The sequence below is a fragment of the Lepisma saccharinum genome, chromosome 8 (genome assembly GCF_977018435.1).
Source record: "Lepisma saccharinum chromosome 8, izLepSacc3.1, whole genome shotgun sequence".
Classification (NCBI taxonomy): Eukaryota; Metazoa; Arthropoda; class Insecta; order Zygentoma; family Lepismatidae; genus Lepisma; species Lepisma saccharinum.
The window spans coordinates 80,652,021-80,669,876 of NC_139236.1; the positions used below are offsets into that span (position 1 = coordinate 80,652,021).

Genomic DNA, 17,856 nt, shown 5'->3' on the forward strand with positions numbered 1-17,856 from the left:
AGGCTCGAAATATACCTAAAGGATTGCATATACTCACCTGTCCTACTGTTAAGAAATGTTTATTTACTTCTGGTAGGACCAGCGAGAGCGTTGAGTGCTGGTCTTTTGAATTAACCAGCGACGGTTGGTGAAATTTGCGAGTGTGTCCTTTCATCGTCGTCGTCACGATTAGACTAACGAGTGCAGTAGCAGTTCTCTGAACGCCAAGGTCTGCAGAGCGCACGCGTGGTCAGCACATGGAGTCCCATCGCCGCTGTTTTCTGGCTTTCGAGTAAACTTTCAGAGCGACCATTTTAACATGGAGATAACGGTTACGTTTATTTAAGTTTCAATTTGACTGTGTCTTCCACCTCATGATCCATATGCGACGGCTCACTACCACAGACAAATTACGGTTATACGTGTACTACCGGGTTTTGAGTTTACACCGCTCGTTTTTTCTGTTCGAGCGTTATTCGCTCGAACAAAGAAGCTCTCGATTCCTTACGCTATCTGACGTAGTACGTGCAAACTATTTGGCGCTCGAGCGAAATTCTCTTCTTGCAGGACTCTAGTCCTCACGTTGTTGGATCAACACCGATATTATGAAGCTCATTCCAGAGATCGAACCAGGGACCACTGGCGCTAATGCTAACCACAGAGGCGTCTCCTGAACGCATGCGGTGCATGCTGCGCATGCGTCAATTGTGGGAAAAAGGATAGCTTGCTCTGCGACAACATTCATGAACATTTCTACATTCTAATTTCTTCATATAGGAGAATTATTTATTTTACACGAGAGCGCTGAACTAAGCTTATATTACATTTCTTGGATCTGAAGTGACGTATGCGTCAATAGTGGGAAAAGAATTATTACTTTCTTACACTTCAGATCCAAGAAATGTAATATATATAAGCTTAGTTCAAGCGCTCTCGTTTACAGTCAACGGCAAAAATAATGGTAGGCAAATTGACCATCGCTAATTTTATTACATTTTTATTCTACACCCTGCGTTGTTTTAAGGAATGAGACTATATTGGTTCGAAGCAGGCATTGTTCTCTGCTAATTTCCTTCCTTATTTCAATTCATTGTCATCACATTGTGGTAGACCATTGGCCTACTGTTTCTTTCGCCGTTGGGTGTACAATAAATACTTCTCCTATATGAAGAAGTTAGAATGTAGAAATGCTCATTAATGTCGTCGCAGAGCAAGCTGTTTTTTTCCCCACAATAGACGCATGCGCAGCATGCACTGCATGCGTTCACAAGACGCCTCTAACCACGATGCTACGGGGGAGCTAAAGAGGCAGAAAAGTGGCGCCAAATATGAAAAAAATTCAAAATCAGAAAATGACACGTATGCGAATTACACTTTTTGGGTGGGAGTCGATGCAATTTGCTGATAATATTGCATGTAAATAGAAACATGCATGTGTCAATTAAAACTCAGTGTCGTGCCAGAAGTTTTGTTGAGGAGGTAATGTTTTGCACTTTAATTAGAAGTACCACGTTCTAAAATATTTTCGTATATTTTAAGTTATTCCAAGAGTCAAGGGTAGATATATTCCACAATAAACCACCGTCGTCACAGTCCTTCATCACATCGTTTTCGAATGGGAGAAAACGTAGATTTTTATGGAATAACTTTTACGATGTACGTAGGTCGATCCAATTTTAATGCTTAGACGAATTCATTTCATATGGATTAATGTTTCTCTTTTTTTATCCAGTTTTTTCGCACTTTGAAACAATAAAACAAGTATATATTTTGCTGTTATGCATCAAAATTAACCGTTTGATGGATGTTTTTTTAAAAATTTATTAACTTTATATTCTTTCGTAGAAAAACATATGAAAATGTCACCTTTGCATGAGAAAATTGATGCTCGTCCCGAGAGGGGATTGGGGGTTCGAACCCTGAAGAACATTCTAAATAATAACACTAATAATAAAGGACAAATATTAGCTTTATGTATATACGATAATTGCTGATTAACAGAAAAATAACTCAACAATAACAAGTCCTCAATGCTTTATTTCAGTAAGTGTACAATTTATATTATATTATTAATTTCGACTGTCATCTGTTTCAACCTGAAATATAAATATATGGCGGAAGTTTAATAACATAACAATATTTATTTTTACAAACTAAAGGATTGCAATGGACAATTTACCGTTCGACAATTTACACATGAGTTTTTTTTTCAATTCATATCTTCATGATGATTCTTATATCAAATACTAATTCAGTATTAATTAGAAGTCTAACTTTGAATCTACTGTTACTTTTTTTATCATAATGTTAGATATTATTACTGCTACTGCTCTGTTGCGCAAAGAAACATTCAGGGGCGAGAGCTACTGAGCGGCCAATCGCTAGGAGACGTGTAGAGCACCATCGGCGCTGCTATTTCTTCCAAGTAGCTCTCTAATAGTCCTCACGATGTTGGAACTAATTTTTGAGCTATCCTCGTTTATTTCTGATACCCAGCGGTGAATTTTATGATACTGATCCGCAAGAACAGAATCAGAACTTTAATATCGTTCAATATTGGCATATCATACCTAGCTCTTTTCGATATATCGATCTCGAAGATACTCTCCAGAATTGTACATTTGGAATAGAGTCTAGAGTCTGGACGGGTCTGTCTGGCACATCCAGCTTCTAACGTGTCGCGAAAATCGGTAGTTAATGCATGCTGCTAGCACCAAACTTTACACTCTTAAAGGTATCATGCATTATTTTCACATTTACTACCATTCTAATAATGTCGACGTTTTTAGATTTGGAGACCAGGTTTTTGAGCTCAATGATTGTCAAGATTTGATAGGAACTAACCTGTATAGAATCTCATATAGCCATGATTGGAACCGGGTTCTGCAAATAGACAATATAAAAGCTTTTAGTATCATTTTTCGTTAGTTAAGATATCTTTCATTTAACAAAATTAAGATTCTGACTATTTTTCTAGAGTTTCGGTATTTCTTTTCTTAAAAGATAATTAAAACTTACATGTATGGAGTATTAATAGTCGAATGTGCCATCTAGTGGCAAAAATTGTTTTATAATTCTATTTAATAGTGACAGTAGCGTAGGCAGGATTACTTTTCGGGGAGGGATGGAATTGTAAAGTTGGATATCATATGCGTTCTAAGGAGGGGGATGAAATACACTATAAAGTGTTTCGTAATTATTATTTTTAACCTACGTTTTAAAAGCCAAGTTATAGGGGGGGGTGCATTTCTACTTTGGTTTTAACCGAGTTATTTTCTACTTTCATTTGAAAATTTTGTTGTTTTCAAAATTTCGGGAGGAGCTGTAGTTTTATCAGCTTCCCCTTCCGTACGCCAGAGAGTGTCATTGCAAATACGTAATTGAGACAATTTTTCGACGACACATATTGAAATACAAAATGGTCACAATTTTATTCCTCATTGAGACTTTTCACATATTCAGGAAGGAATAAACTAAAGGAGATCTAGGCAGATTATAATTTATGTCATGAAACTAAACTTTAGTGAACTTCAATAACAACAAGATAGTATAGTATACCAGGTCTGTACCCAAGGGGAGCAGGGGGGCCATGCCTCCCCTTCAAGCCATGAAATTTTTTAATATGAACGTATAAAAACCTAAAAAAAATACGTTGAAGGTTTTTCACATTTTGCATTAATTTCGATTTTGTCCTAGCGCAAATGAATATGTTGTTTCTGGACAGAGGCAGGCTCTAGAAGTCTGTAGTCTGCAATATTGGGCTATTTTAGTTCTATAACAATTGATGCAAGGCTAGCAGACGTTCCGATTTAGTCGGGACAGTCCATTCCTTTTAATCCATGTCCCGACTTTTTCGTCTCTGCTCGGACACTACTAGAATGGAAGAAATACACTTGCGCCACTACAGACATTGTACTGGTTATGTAAGACTTTCTGTAGAATACTGTGTACATTGTTAAAATTGTCTGAACCTTTTGTGAGTCAAAAACAGTTGTTTGACACTCAACAACACCACTTGATTGTTGAATGGTTTCTTCTATTACAGTGTCACTAATGTTTCACATAATTAGAATAGAGGGGAATTTTCTATATTCTTTACATTATGGAAGAAAGGTTCCTCAATGACCGCAAGACAAAACCAACCATATAAGGGGCATTTAGCTCTCCACCCCCACCGCAAGGTATGTGATCCCTTTTCGCCACCACTGAACAGAAGGATAAAAAACTTTGTTTTCTTTCTCCAACATCAGGGGTTTTCTGCAACTGATGTCCATTCTGCCACTCAATGGCTTAGGGTTAATTAATATTATGTAAATAGGAGAATCCACTTCACAGCAGAATAGTTGCTAGATTTTTGGGGCAAGAAATTGTCTGAAACACTTTTAGCATATATTGTTATTTGTCCAAAACACTCAATAAATTAAGTACATTATTATTTACGAAATTCTGTTAATCTGTTTTACTGCAACTTTTCTTATTTGTAATTGTCTTGAACATAAATACACTGTACACAGTGGTGTGACCGTACAGCAGACAACTTTCACAGTGTGCAGAGGACATCAAGGCCAAAAAATTTGATCCTATGAGCCGTTGAAAATGGCATTTTTATCCCACATGTATGCAATCTTATTTAATAGCTCTTTGGTTGCCACTGGCATTCATTTTTAGTGTCGAATAAGATTCTAAAAGCGAAAATACACCATAGAGACAATATTATGCCAGCAGACACACTGCCAGGGTGAAGTCACTTAGCCGTTCCCTTCAGATAATTTATTTCCAGAGTTCGCACTGACACCAAAATCCTTCACAACTGGAGGAGTCAGGAAAACAAGGCTAGGACTGAGGTCATTGGAAACAAATGATTTTTTTTAAGAAAGCTTTCAAAACCTGGAAAAGTCAGGAGAATTAAATGATTTTTGTTTGGCAGAATTTGTAACCGGAAACAGGTTTCGTTTTATCTTCCCAACAATCTTCCTTTTTGGGTAATATTGCTTATAAAAAGGTTCTTTCATTTATTTTCAAAATGGTTCAACAAACGTGATTCATTTGATTAACTTACAAAGTTGGAGTGTAACACTTATATTTTTAGCATGTTAAATCATTACACAGTTATGTAAAATACCTGGAAAAGTCAAGGACTTTGCAAAGTGGGTGTGAACCCTTATCTACCAACCTCACACACATATGTTGCTTTTCGTAGGCTATTTGAATTGTTTGTATTATGCATACATGTAGTCTACCCGTATCATACAAATTTTCTTTTCGCTCTCTGACAGAAACAAATGTCAGGGTCAACTGCAAATATTTGCCACGTAGTAGTATACATACAGGTTAGAAAATGCTGTTCTTCAACATTTCGTAGCAAAATGAGCAAATTTCTCTAACCACCCTCTCCCATACACTCCTCCCCAACATACATATATATATATATATATATACATACACATACACACACAGTGTATAATATCAGAGAAAATTTATGAAAATTTGCCTATGGGTCTGGCTCCACCTCAAAAAAAAAAAAAAATCCTGGGTACGGGCCTGTAGTATACACTCTTCCAAAACTTCCCTCTCTCAGTAGCGCATTAGTTAAGAGATTTTGAGAAGTAAACACAAATAATTTAGTTGTCTGAGTACATCGCTCAAACCACACGCTAGAGACTACATGGTTCAACGATAATATATTTTGTATGGAAATTTAGATAATCGTGATATATTGACTACATTATTGTTTACATTTTAACTGAAAGTAGAAATACTATTCACAAATATGATCAAAATAATTGTATCGATTTCCAGCGAAGATAACTAAAAAGAATGAGTTTGTCGTTATATCGGCAACTAGTTTAGCACTACCAGACAGACTTCTGAATCACCCTGTATTTGCAATAATAATATCAGTTTCGCAAACAGGAATCAATCATGCTATACAAGCCAAATATTTTAGGCAATAAGAAATATGTCTGCAATGATATTATAATTGCAGCAACGAACAAAAAAATAAACTACTTATATTATTTCCTACCGTACAGGGTTATGCAATTTATGACACAATATTCAATGAAGTGTAAATGGAGGCGGTTTAATGTCATTCACATTGCGCTACGGCGCCAGGATTTCCGAACTCGAATCCAGGCTTGGGTATTGCTGTTTATGAGTGCCCCTTCACCCCTTCATCAATTTCATCATATCATCACTCATCCTCCTCTTCGCGATTAACCAACGGTGGCAGAAAAGCGAAGTAAAACAAACAAAATCAACTAATTTCACACTCTGTGTAAACATGATTTAATGTTACGTTTGCAAAGCTTAAATACGATTTCTTATTTTTAAATTCACAGATGGCAGAACTATAGTCATTAACAAAATATTCATTGCAAGTACTTGAATGTAGAGCAACACAACTTGAATTCCAACTTTAATGTAAACGAATTACAATTTACTTACTATTTGGCCGCATGTGAAGCATCTGGTTTGGTGACCCAACTGAAATAGGAAAAACAAAATCTAGCAATAATGTTTTTGTGATACTACAATATAACCTGAAAATGAAATTTGAAAACCTGCAAGTAACATTTCCCTCTCCAGACATTATTCCACTATGACAAATTTAGGAAAGTAGTATAATTTGGTTAGGACATATTAAAAGAGATAAAAAATAAACAATAAATATTACATAAATATTTCTTCCAGCCCTAAAAAAAGTATAATTTGTCATTTTGATATTTTAAAAGTTATTTAATAATTCTATGGTTGGTTGCAGATAAGTGTGTCATTTTTAAAATTAAAGGATTTATATACTTTGATATAAGGGCGTCGCCACACGGTGTGAAGATGGGCTCTACCCCACTGTGACATTGCCCTCTTGTCAATTTCGCGCACTATATCACGCCTGACTGACATGCGGGAAACCCGGGTTCGATTCCCGGAGTGGAAGATTTCAGGAGGGAAGTTTTTCAGCTATGTGACTGCTTGGAGAGGCTCTAGGGTTCACCCAGTATCTAATGAATGTGTTAGAGCCGGCCAAAGCGTGGTGCTGATCACATCACTTTCACAAATGGCTGAAATTTTCATAAATCCCCCTTATGCTTCCATGGCGTACCTTGGAACATAACTTTTCAACTTACCCGTACCAAATCAATGAGTGAATGGATTTTAAAGAGGCGGAAAAGCCTATTGTTTTTCACATGTGCCACACTTTCAATTTAATTTCAAGTTACAACCGTCGAATTTTTAAACAGAACGGGAAGTTTCATAGAACAGCTAAGACCAGTCAGGTTAACAGCTTGGACGTAGTTCTCGGATATCGCGAAAGAGGTCTCTGAAGAGGAGAGCAGGGAGAGTCATCTACGGCGAAAGCGTCAACTAGGTACGAAATCTCCTCTCAACCTTGCAGCTTTACATTTTGGCCTGTGGTATACATATATACAGGGTGAGTCACTTAAAATTACCACCGGAAATATTTTGTGAACAACAATAAATATTGAAAACCTGTTTTCGCAGATATACAGGTATGAGAGGGGCTCATGAAATTAGTGGACACAATACGTTCAACTACGTAAGGAAGTACGATTTTGAACACAAACTTAGTTTTTTTATGCAAACCCCATTTTATTTTCCGCTCATTTTAAAGTACGGAAAAATTCATTAAGAATGGCGTATGTTACATTGTAATACATCAAATTGTTCTCAAGTAATTGTAACCTGAAGTTGACGCTTGAAACAAACATTCTCACAAGTTGATTCCCCTTTTGAACCATTCGTGTATTTTAACAAACATGTTACTCTTCTGCAAACTATGCGTTGTGCTTAGGAAAGTTGTTATGTTCCAACAACTGCGGGTTACAATAAAATGTGTAGTTTGTACATAAGTAAATTTTGACAAATTATCTTAAAGGTTCTGATACATCTTTCTGAGTTAACAAATAATTGTTAATTAAAAAGTATAAATCAACTCAACGCTACGAAGTTTTATTGGACTTACAGCTTCACAGGTGGCTGTTTATGCCCAGCATACAAAAAATATGTATAAATTGGCGTTCATTTATTTACGTCATAATGTTTAGTACATTGGAACAATCAACTCTTCTCGTTTGGTCATGGCAGTTTTCAACTTTTAAACTTTGCAGCTTATACATTTTTTCCTTCGAATTGATTTATCAAATTTATCAAATAAAGCAAGAGCGTAACAAAGTGCACTAATTAACAAGACGGTTAGACAGTGTACTTACGTCAGAACTCTTGTTGAGAAAATAGTATTTTCAGACTCTGAAAAGGCCGGGATGATACTTATCTATGGCGAGTGTAGGAAAAATCCAACACATGCGTGCAGGCTGTATGCGCGACGGCATTTGCGATCGGCTCTGCCGACAGGCATAGTGGAGGATGAGCCTTCATGCTCAACTTCAGGTTACAATTACTTGAGAAATTACTTGACGTATTGCAATGTAACAAACACCATTCTTAATGAATTTTCCCGTACTTTCAAATGAGCTGAAAATAAAATGTAGTTTCCATTAAAAAAAATTCTAAGTTTGTGTTGAAAATTACGTAGTTGAACGTACTGTGTCCACTAATTTCATGACCCCCTCTATATATCTGCGAAAACAGGTTTTCAATATTTATTGTTGTTCATGAAATATTTCCGGTGGTAACTTTAGGTGATGAAAGCTATTTTAAAGAACTTCTCTATGGAAAATTAGCCACGATACTTTAACTGTAGTTTAGACATCTTTATTAACTTTGTGTCACAGTAAGCCTATTTTGTATATCAGATATTCCAGACATCAGCGGAAACAAACTACACGAAAATTGGCTTGAATGACCTACATAGAATTCTAAAACAGATGAAAGGTTTTAGAATTTGAAATGACGTATCGAAAATATCTTTTCTCATCGAAGTTCTAACGGGTACTTAACTCTAAGTGCCGTATATAGTCAAATTTAATACGCACTTTTTTTCAGTAAGCTTTAGTCTCCCAAATAATGGTGTTCTTTATAAATCGAAGACACTTTAGATTCGAGCTGAATGGTTAACATAAGCCCATTAGTTTATAAAATAATTTTATATTGTAATAAAATTAAAAATTCATGTTATAAACCTACTGTTGTGTAAAATAGTGTTATATTGTAATTAAATTAGTTCATAACATAAACCCGTCGTTTGTGCAAAATTATTTTTGTCGTAGGTTTACATTTTTTTTGTTTCAAGATTTTGAAAATTGGATTGCACATAGGGAGGTAACGAAGGTTTGTAATCCTACTGAACTTAGGGAAAACTTATTTTCGAGAAAGCTGTAATTTTCATTTTAAGCTTTTGCGTTATATATAAGATACAAAAATTACCTAGCATTTTTCCATACTTCACATCTGGAAAGAAAAAATATAAGAAATATTTTTCACATGTGATGTATGTCGAAGAAATAATACTATGAGTAAGAGCCCATATAAGTGACATACGTGTCAATGAATAAGTACCATGAATAAGATACCATACAAATAATAAACGTGATAGAACTTTGTACCATATGAATAGTATTTAATAACAGACATAATCTTGGAAAATAAACCAACATTTTGTCAGTTATTAAATGCAATTCGTATGGTACAAAGTTCTTTCACGTATATTATTTGTATGGTATCTTATTCATGGTACTTCTTCATTGACACGTATGTCACTTATATGGGCTCTTGTTAGTCATGGTAGACATAATCTTATCTGCAGTTATCTTTTTTATCCTTGATAAATAACAGACCATATAAGTGATATACGTGTGAAGAAATAAATATCACAATTAAGAACCCTCAAAAGTGACATACGTGCAAAGAAATAACATAAATAAGAGACCTACATTAACTTTTTGAAAAGGGCTGGCAGATACATGAAAACGTAGGAATTTTAGAGAAAGTCAGAGAATTGTTGACAAGCTCCCTCTCTGGGCCTGATGTTCTCTATGACTATACTGATATACAGAAATAAACGGGCTTATAACAGACTATTTCAAACTTACAGTAATTGCTAATATGGATGGTCTTCGCTATAGTTTACTCTCCTCTGTTGTGCATCAAGAGCTGTCTTTTTCCCAATTTCGTTTCGAGTTGTAAACACCTGATTTGATCTCACCTTGAGTGTCACCACATACGTATATAAGCTAGTAAAAACACTAAGTTGCTGACGAATGTTTTTTAAGATATAAAAACACTTAACATGTAACGTTTCAACTCTGTATCAGGGTCTTCCTCAGACGAAGAACTAAACTAGATTTTTAGTTAACTTGTCAACTAAAGTAAACTAAATTGTCTCTAGTTTAGTTCTTCGTCTGATGGAGACCCTGTCACAGGGTTGAAACGTTACATGTTAAGTGTTTTTATATCGTAATAAACTGCCTTGGTCAGCAAGTTAGTGTTTTTAATATGAAAACAAGGCTTAATTATATTACAGAGGCCAGTATTCGAACAATTTCCCTTAAGACTTGGCTGCTCTTTTGGTTGATGCGAGCGAAGCCGTTTTCGAAATTTCCTCTTCCTTGGGGAAACCGCTACGACATTCCAAAATCTTAAAAAATACATCTGCTTAGATTTCCATCTAGAGCATTCACGTAAATAAGACACTTACGTAGCTACGAAACTATTGTCAGTATCTGGACAACGGCGAAAGGAAACACGAATATTTACGTGAATGCTATAGAAGGAATTCTAAGCACATGTAATTTTTGAGATTTTAGAATGTGATAGCGGATTTCCGAAAGGAGACGAAATTTCGAAAACGACTTGACTCGCGTCGGCTAAAGGTCCAGCCAAACCTTGAACGCAAGAGGAAAACTATCACGAACGTATGCAACCGCGCTGCACAGGTTAATTGTTGCCGGTAATGAATTAACTTTGATAAATTACGATAAAGCAAAGTAAGATAACTACTGTGGAGGTTTGTTTAAATAAGAGGCATATTAAAGAAATTTTTTATGTGAAATGCTGCCTCTCGTCTCGAAAGGTCTGGACTCGGCAACATCTTGAATTTTTAAGACCTTCTATGTACAATTCCTAATTTTTCATGTTCGCAAGACAATTTTTCTGTTTTGAGAGCTTGAGTTGTTTCAGTTACTTATTACTTACTTACTTAATAATAAACCAGGGAAGGCGATCGTCACTTACATTGTTGCTCTGGTGTCTGCTCACGAGGATAATGATATTCCCTGTAAGGTCCTGCATGGTAGAAACAAAATCGTTCGTTAATAAGAACACATGTTCCCATGCATCATGTTATTATAATGTTACCTGCAGTAGGAGCCGGCCCTAGGGAGGGGCCGGGGGCCCCGCGCCAGATGAAAATAGTTGATTGTATACGGTTTGTTACGAGATTATAGGACGCTGGTTCTTCCAATTAAACAATTTAATTTTTCCTGAATTTTGGATTGTTTTGGCATACGTATAAATAACCAAACCTACTGAAATCATACCCTAAAGAAAACATTATCTACACAAAATCGTGTTCAAAATATTTCAATTAAAAATTAGTTAATATGCACTGTTCGTTTAATTATGGAATGAAATCATGTTGTGGAAATATTATTGTACATGAAACAATATAAATTCACTTTTTTAGCCAACTATAATTATAAGTTTTAATCTTCAACATGTTCTGCTTATTGCTCTTAGAAAATAATACAATCAAATGCTGTAGTATTTATATTATACTCGTTCGAAAATGAATTGGACTGGCAACACTGCGTTGTTGCAAATAACATCTGCCAAGCGAACTTCGGTTTGCTTAACGGTCGGACATAGTTCTACATTCCACCACAAGATGGGTCTGCTAGCGCCACTACCAGAGAATTGCTGACTTATACATAACGTGAACGGGTGTGAGTGAATACGTGGACAAGCTACGAAATGGAAGGTGATTCTCGTGGTCAGAGGTGGACTACGTTTAAAGAGGGCTTTTCGGCATCCGAAATTTATAGCCGACTTGTGGCTATTTGTGGTGGGTCAGCGCCTTCACGGAGTACAGTGTTTCAGTGGGTTCAAAATTTCAAACGGGGAGACGAAAGTGTGGACAAAGTTGTCAGCAGTGGTCGCCTAAGGTCAACGCGTAGCCCAGCAGCAATCCAAAGTGTTTCCAACTTGATTATGGGAGATCGACGTGTAACAATTGAGCAACTGCAATGTGAAACTGGTTTTGGGCGAGCAACTCTGCATGCAATCATTCATGAGGATCTACAAATGAGGAAAATTTGTGCTCAGTGGGTGCCTCGCGATCTGACGGATCAGCAGAAACAACAGCGAGTGGACATGTGCAGAGAATTGTTGCGCCGTTACAACCAAGATAGAGAACATCGACCGACTCTCACTCCCAAGATGCAAATGGGTACAGTTTTCTGGGATGAAGATGGAATTTTGCTGGTGGACTGGCTTTCCACTACCAAACTGTAAACAGCGACAGCTACTGTGAAACTCTACGAAAGCTGCGACGCAGAATTCAGCAGAGGCGGCAAGGAGAATGGGCTCTCGGGGGTGATTCTTCAGCATAACAATGCGAAGTCGCATAGGAGCCGCCAAACACAGGAGGCATTGGCAAAAATGGGATTTACGGTGCTCCCGCATCCTGCGTATTCACCGGATTTAGCCCCCTCGGATTATGCACTTCAATCTAATGAAGAACTCCAGACCGCTGTCCGTGAGTAGTGCAACTCTACTCCAAGAGAGTGATTCTCCGCAGCCATCAGGAAACTTCCCGATAAATGGGAGCGGTGCATTCAGTCAGGGGGAGCTTACTGGTAATGTAAATCTTTGTATTGCAGGTAAAATATAATAAATGTGGATTATATAACGCTTGTCCAATTCATTTCCGAACGCCGTTGAGAGAGAGAGAGAGAGAGAGAAAGAGAAGGAATGGAAGAGAGAGAGAGAAGAAGAAGATATCGGCTTTTGCTCCCCTCGCTTCTCTCTTTCTCTCTCTCTCTCTCTCTCTCTCTCTCTCTCTCTCTCTTTCTCTCTCTCTCCTATATTATGATTATATTGGACACCTGTACTTCAGGCTAAGGAAAAAAAATGATTTACTCAGACTTCTGAAAATTTTTGATTATAATCACCGTAAATATTGTGCACCAGGCCTCGCACCTACCTAGATCGCCGGCCCTGTCTGTAATATGTTCAGGTTAACATTCCTTATACTAGTACAATGTAAGTTAAAAATAAAATAACATAAACCGGATCGGTGACCGGCTTTAAATGCCTGCCTGGACATGGATGTTCTTTGTCCATCACAATATTAATCTAATCAGCATTCATCTTCGCGATTAGCCAAAAGTGGCAGAAAAGAGAAGTAAAATAAACAAAATGAATCATTATTACAAGCCGTTGCCGACTCCATGTTTAGTTTTCATTTTAGCCACAGCAGAGAGAGAGAGAGAGAGAGAGAGAGAGAGAGAGAGAGAGAGAGAGAGAGAGAGAGAGAGAGAGAGAGAGAGGCGTGACAACATAAATCCGTATGCAGTAACGAAAAGAAAGGTTGGGTACGTTTTCACTCACCTGTTGAGAGGATGGCATTGCCACCAACCCCATTAGGATACCCACGGCTAGGCATGTTGGATCCATGCAGCTGGAAACCAGCATACGCACCACCGTTCCCTAAACCACGGAAACCATTCGGAAAACCATGAGGCAATCCGCCGGGACCACCATCAGTACCAGCGGTGCCAACACCAGTGGATCCAGCATCAGCACCACGCTCTGCCTTCGCTTGACCTCCTGGGGACCCATCGGGTGGTGATGCTTCCTGGACAACAGCATGCTCTGGTTCAGAAGAGAGACTGCTGGTGGAACTCGCTTCATCTGTAGCACCCTCTGGAGGACTTGGGCCATTATGAGTGGTACTTGCTGTCCCACTTTCGTTGCCTGTGATGAGCCCTTGGGACTGGTCAACGCCACCAGCATCTTGATCGTCTGTGTCCTCAGGTTCCAAAGTTCCAAACGAGGTTTTGTAGCCTGAATCCTCACCTATCCCGTTAACATGCGTGGTAGGTCTTGATATACTATTTGGCCCAAGCAGCGTATATCTTCCATCTAGAGGGAGTGAGGAATAAAGATGATAGTTTAAATGTTCGACATATGTGTTCTAGCAAATTGGGGTAAAACATGAGTTAAAACTTATGTAGTGACAAACAAAAATGGTCTCTTGGAGCTATGGACCAGCATAGTTCTGGGGAATTTCTGAGGGTTTGGAGAGTCAACGACAGCCATCTTCAGGGACCGAAGTGAATAGATGCTCCAGGGTTCTCGACCAGGTGAGTTCAAGAAAAAGTCAAGAAATTATGCTTGTGGTAAAGAATTTTTGCTATTTTTTCTACAGTATAATGAATTTACATTGTTATATACCTGTACTGGGATTTGATAAAATTGAATATTTGGAAATTTAAAATTGTATTGAGTTGTTGTTGAAGATTAGATCACTTTGTTTCTTAATAATTAGATTCTTGTATGCCTGAACTTGTGTAAAAATATTAAATGAAATGATTTAGACATTCCCCATCCAGGATGAAGTCTGGAGCATTAATTTTTTACATGCATTAATAATTAAAGTAAGTCTAAATCTCTTGTTAAAGTGTCAGTTTTCATATTAACCGCCCTTGTGGTAGGGGTTTTTCATTAAATTGAGGGGCGATAAATGTTACGGTCAAGAAAAAGTCATGAGATAGTACAAAAAATGGATTTGTTATTTCGGTAGACACCTTGTTAAGTTACTTGAGTGAATATTTAGATCAAGGGTGTTAAAGACGTTCTGGGTGTTAGGAGAGCTGAGGAGACTCAATTCCAATAAAGGCGATTTCTGTGGAACATAACCTCACCGTTGACACGGTGGGTTGTGGGAAATATTATCATCTTTTCTGCATGGTCAATAATCAGGAGAATTTCTTCACCACAACCTTGTTCGCATCACAGACGCACGAAGGAATATAAGGGCAGCCTTTTTCGGAAATCGCTCGATATAGCAGAGCCTCCTTCCACGAGGTATACCCTGGAAATTAAACTCCTACTGGCTAATAAGTTTGTTGTGTCCACATTAAACCTATACGTCAAAGGCACCGAGATCCTTGTCCTAAAATGCTTATCTTGCATTTAGTCTGGATAAAGTTTTCTTGGAAAGATGAGTATTATGAGACTCGTTTTAAAATTCACGGTATTCGGAAAATTTGAAGTGACGGTTCGAGTCCCGTAAAGACTGACGAGGCACACATAATTTCAGTGTGTGTGTAATTTCCCTCTGTGCTATTGTCTTTCTTATACAGGGTGTTTCCGGGCTGATGATACAAACTTTCAGGGATGATGGAGAAGGGCACATGTATCAATTTGAGACAAGGAACTCTTGCCCGGAAAAGAGTTAGTCGAAAGTTATAAGCGAAAATCGGTGTATGAAGATGTAATACTTTTATTACCTGCACAAGTTTTATAAGCTGCTACATTCACAACAGTTGTTCAAAGTGGCGTCTCCATTTGATTTCTTCTTGTGGGGTCATGTGAAAAGTCTTGTGTACGAGACACCTGTCGAGACTGAAGAGGATCTCCTGGCAAGAATTCTCGCTGCCTGTGACATTGTTCGAACGACCCTGGGGTTGTTCCAACGGGTACACCAGGACTTTGTGGGACCATGATATCATGCCTGCAGCGAAGCTGGGGGATGCCACTTTGAACAACTGTTGTGAATGTAGCAGCTTGTGAAACTTCTGCAGGCAATAAAAGTAATACATCCTCATCTACCGATTTTCGCTTATAACTTTCGACTAAGTCGTTTCCGGACCAGTGTTCCTTATCTCGAATTGATACATGTACCCTTCTCCATCATCCCTGAAAGTTTGTATCATCAGCCCGGAAACACCCTGTATACCTTGGGAATATTAATGTGGTTATTATCATTGGAATGAATTTGTGTACAGAAAAAATATACGTTTTTAAGTTATTTTTTTACAATTAACAGACAATGAATGTGAAACAAGCGTTTGGGTTAGTACATTACGTGGATAGTAATGTGCTTGTTTCAATTACCTCACTGCACTTCGTAATCGTGCTGTTGTGATAGTGATATAATATCTGAAATTGATATTTTAGAAGAACCCACGTCCGAGTTATTTGATATAATGTAAATTACATTTGGAATCTCTATGCTTAAACAAATTTATAGGAATAAACCGTGCATTCATAGTAATATTTCAAAATTTCAATTTCTTCAGTCTGAAAATTTAACCAGCTGAAAAAGTTTCTTGCCAAAGAGTATTTAGTGATTTCATTGCACTTAGTAAACTAGATTGAAACTCTTGAAAATATGCCTACAGAAATAACTTAAGAGTTTATCGTATGAAGCGCCATCTTGACTCCAATACGTTTCCTTTGTCAACATTTTTAATGCGTGGAGTGAAAGAAGGAAGTGGAGGATTTAAGTAGGTAAATGTAATTGTTCAAACTTGTTTTAATATTCTTAGATACTCACGTCGAGGTTTCCACTTATGATATGGAGCTGCAAGAGAAATAGGAAACGTTAGATTTGATGTTATCATGTTCATTTTCCGCGGCAAGACATTTATGAATTTAGGCTCACATAGTTAGTGTCTGCAATCTAACATTTTAAGATAAATTGCACTAGTAATAATATATGACTTACAACGGTAGTTCACTGGATATCCTCTCTTCGGGAAATTACCATAATAGGTTTCTGAAACAGAATAATTGACGTTATTGTAACTGCACACACTCATTTGTATTGTTGCCATGTCGGTACAGAGACACGAAATAAATCATATGAGATAAAATACCGTGACTTTGATAACTGCCGTACATTTAACAACTTTAGGGTAAACTTTCTCTACACGCTGTTCCGGGAATCTATGGAGGGAGCGAAAGAAAACAAGTCCTCTGCGCAGGTAGGATTCGAGGGGGCTGGACCAAAGTGTGTGCATGGAGGGAAAAAAAACACAGCTGCAGCTACCAGCTGTTTGTAGCAGCGCGCACTGGTTTGCCCGTCCACTCGCTTTATCTCCCTTTGTACCGTTATGCTTGGGCCTGCTCCACAGATTCCCGAGACAAGAGTGTAGCAGCTCGATACCTGGAAATCGGTCAAAGCATTTCAAGATGCCGAGCGAAAAATAAAAGTTTCCCTATTTTGCCTTCGCTACAAACTACAAGTACACTCTGCTACACTTGCTCGGATATGGTTTTCACTGGATTATGAAGTGAATTAAAAAAATAAGAAAAGCAGGATTTGTCCACCAGCCGTGATTGTGAAGGAGCTTTCTCGAATGCAGGGGTGCTCAAGCGTTGCAAGGGAGCGGATAGGAAGGAGTGAGAGAGGCAGGAGGCATCGTCGGTCATGTTCGTTCGATGGAAAACCTCTCGTCATGTGATGCCTCCTGTCACCGCAGAAGAAACTGGAGGTGGTTTTGCGAAAACGATGACATTTATTCAACACTCCCAGTTCTTTTCTATTTCCATTTATTTCTTTATATTTCAATGCAAGAGGCTCCCTCTGGTGCTACTCTGTTGCTTTTGAGGTGCATTGTGCAGGCGGGAAGTTCGCATCGCACGATGCACTCATCGCCCTCCATGCAGCAGAGTATCTATCACCAGAGGGAGCCTCTTGCATTGAAACATACAAAAATAAATGAAAATAGAAAAGAACTGGGGGTGTTGGTTAATGAATCTTGTGAAAACCATATCCGAGCAAGTGTCGCTATTTTTTTCTTTACAGGGTGTATTTCCACATCTCTGTCTTGAAATTTTGAAACACAGCGTGTGGTAAAGAGGGTGTTGTGAGGAGACTGGGACAAATATTGAGAGAGGATGTTGTCAGATTTTTGATCACAGGAACACGCCATGAATTTTGAATTTTTG

The 17,856-nt window shown here is 37.8% G+C and overlaps 1 protein-coding gene across 1 annotated transcript in view; it reads right to left on the reverse strand.

Annotated features, from left to right (window-relative positions):
• Window positions 1-2,818: 2,818 nt before the first annotated feature.
• Window positions 2,819-17,856, reverse strand: part of LOC145991856 (uncharacterized) — a 40,507-nt gene continuing 25,469 nt past the window's right edge. The window contains exons 9-15 of the mRNA XM_083127896.1: window positions 16,631-16,681; window positions 16,460-16,486; window positions 13,507-14,040; window positions 11,131-11,181; window positions 9,325-9,348; window positions 6,427-6,465; window positions 2,819-2,862 (exon numbers count right to left, since the gene is read on the reverse strand). Coding sequence (XP_082984022.1) covers window positions 2,819-2,862; window positions 6,427-6,465; window positions 9,325-9,348; window positions 11,131-11,181; window positions 13,507-14,040; window positions 16,460-16,486; window positions 16,631-16,681 — 770 coding nt within the window. The remainder of the gene's footprint in view (window positions 2,863-6,426; window positions 6,466-9,324; window positions 9,349-11,130; window positions 11,182-13,506; window positions 14,041-16,459; window positions 16,487-16,630; window positions 16,682-17,856) is intronic.